This window comes from Otolemur garnettii, unplaced genomic scaffold, assembly GCF_000181295.1.
Source record: "Otolemur garnettii isolate 467f Iridium unplaced genomic scaffold, OtoGar3 scaffold00142, whole genome shotgun sequence".
NCBI lineage: Eukaryota > Metazoa > Chordata > Mammalia > Primates > Galagidae > Otolemur > Otolemur garnettii.
Window position 1 is genome coordinate 643,383 of NW_003852537.1, and position 2,720 is coordinate 646,102.

The window sequence follows — 2,720 nt, forward strand, 5'->3', positions numbered from 1 at the left end:
AAAAAAAAAAAAAAAAAGATGCTGTCTCTAACAAAAAAATAAAAAATGAAAAAAAAGAAGGTTAAATCAGCTGAAAGGTTCTGGAAAGGCAGAAGGTAAAATCTAGGGAAGAGTGAAGAACTATAGATACTCTTTTTAACTAATTCTACCATTTCTTTCAACAGTATAAAACCCTCCTGCCCTGCAGGCTAAGCCAGAAAAAGGTTTGCCGAGCTGCATACATGCCTCAGGAAAGCTCCACCTTTTGGTTCTCTGCTCTTAATCTCTCTCAAGTCTCCAACTCCAGAAAGACTGGGGGCGGAGGCAGGCATGCCAGGGGCAGATCTTGTGCAAAGTTGAAGTAAGAGAATATTCAGCAATGCCTTACCCTCTTATTTTCTCCTAGAACTTATAAGATCTTTTGTAGCTAAAGATAAAATAAACCCTCTAATCTGAAATACGTCTTAGAAGTCTTTGCTCCAGCTGTATTAGCTCTGGGACCAACCAAACAAATCAAGGTTGGGGGGGGTGTTGTCATTTCCACTGACTCCATAACCAAAGACCAGCTGCTTCAATGACGGAAGCTCATTAACTCACCTATACCGATGTACAAAAACACCTCTGAAAAGGGCATTCATCATTCCTTCAATTTCCTCTTGATGCTCTTGGAGCTGGAGGACAGAGAAGAACAGGTCAATCTCTTTAGTATTCCAGCAGCCTATGACAGACAAAAGTACAATTTCTACCTCTTTCCTATTTGTTTACAGGATACACTCCTGGTATCTTATGCGCTCTTTTAAACTTTCTAATTCTGGAAGAAGTTGTATAGTTAACTAATGCCTCAGAGGTTTGTGTTTCCAAAAAATAATATCTCCTCTGTGGGTGGTTAGTCTGGCTTTTCAGAAACCCTAGCTGGTAGTTACCTCTCTGGTAGTTACAGAGGTACCTTATTTTATCACACTTCATTTTATTGTTCTTCACGTGTACTTCATTTTTTACAAATTGAAAGCTGTGGCAACCCTGTGTTGAGCTCCCACCATCTTTCTAACAGCATGTGTTCACTTTGTGTCTCCATCACATTTTGGTAATTCTTGAAATATTTCCAAATTTTTCATTCTTATGGTATCTGTTATGGTGATCTGTGATCTTTAATATTATTACTGTAATTTATTTGCGAAGCCACAAATCTTACCATATAAGACAGCAAATTTAATCAACAAATGTTATATACATTCTAACTGCTTCACCACCAAGCTCTTCTTCCCCGCTCCCTCTCCTCAGGCCTCCCTATTCTGTGAGACACAATAATATTGAAACTGGGCCCTGGCCTCCAAGTGTTCAAATGAAAGGAGGAGTCTCATAGTTCTCACTTTAAATCAAAAGATAGAAATGATTAAGCTTAGTGAAGAAGGTATGTCTAAAGCCAGAATAGGGCCAGGCACAGTGGCCTGTGCCTATAATCCTAGGAGTCCTATAAACTCTGGGAGGCCAATGCAGATAGACTTCTTGAGCTCAGGAGTTCGAGGCCAGCTTAAAGAAGAGCCAGACCCTAGGCGGTGCCTGTGGCTCAAAGGAGTAGGGCGCTGGCCCCATATGCTGGAGGTGGTAGGTTCAAAACTGGCCCTGGCCAAAAACTGCAAAAAAACCAAAACAAACAAACAAACAAAAAAAACCCCAGAAGAGCCAGACCCTATCTATACAAAAAAAGTTAGCCAGGCTGGTGGCATATGCCTGTAGTCCCAGCTATTTGGGAGGTTGAGGCAAGAGGATCACTTGAGCTCAGGAGTTTGAGTTGTAGTGAGCTATGATGATGCCACTGCACTCTAGTCCAAAAGACAAAGACAGACACTGTCTCAGAAAAATAACAAAAAATACAAGAAATGAGTATAATTGTGATGGATGTATTACTTAGTTCGATGTAAGCATTTCACATTGTATATGTGAACCCTATAAATGCATCAATGTACAAAGTTATTATTTAATAAAAAATAATTTTTAAAAATACCCAGCAGGCCATGAGATAAACAGGTGTACAGTCATCTAAGCTTTGTTGTTCTATTTATAGTACACAGGCAGAGATTTAGTATAATTCTTAAGGGCTCTAGGATTTTTTTGAATAGTAAATGAGTACAGTATTGGCATCAACTTGAAGACATTAATTGCACTGGCACTTAACAAGACAATCAGGCTGTCCTTTGAAACTTTGAAGCCAGGTAAAACTCTCTACATATGAAAGAGTCCAGCCTCAGCCTGCTAAATAAGTAGCTGGGACTACAGAAACATGCCACCATGCTCATTTTTCTATTTTTTTTGTAGAGAGAAGATCTTACACTTCCTTGGGCTGGTCTTGAACCTCTGGCCTTAAGCAATCCTACTCTGGTCTCCCAGAATGCTAGGATTATAGGCATGAGCTATCATACCACTCTACCAAATACTTTAAGCCCACCACTGAAACCTACTGCTTAGGAGAAGAAGATTTCCTTCAAAATATTATTGCTCAATGACAACATACCTGGTCACCCAAGAGCTCTGATGGAGATGTACAAGGAGATGAATATTGTTACATTCATTCTGCTAACTTACATTCATTCTGCTACCAATGGATCAAGGAGTAATTCCAACTTTAAAGCCTTAAATAGGCTCGGTGCCTGTGGCTCAAGCAGCTAAGGCGCCAGCCACATACACCTAAGGTGGCGGGTTCGAATCCCCAGCCCAGGCCCGCCAAACAACAATGATGGCTG

The 2,720-nt window shown here is 40.4% G+C and overlaps 1 protein-coding gene across 1 annotated transcript in view; it reads right to left on the reverse strand.

The window, feature by feature from the left end:
* The window catches only part of STAG3 (stromal antigen 3), a 40,461-nt gene that overhangs the window by 20,449 nt on the left and 17,292 nt on the right, over window positions 1–2,720 (reverse strand). The window contains exon 9 of the mRNA XM_012810774.1: window positions 577–650. Within this exon, the coding sequence (XP_012666228.1) occupies window positions 577–650 (74 nt within the window). The remainder of the gene's footprint in view (window positions 1–576; window positions 651–2,720) is intronic.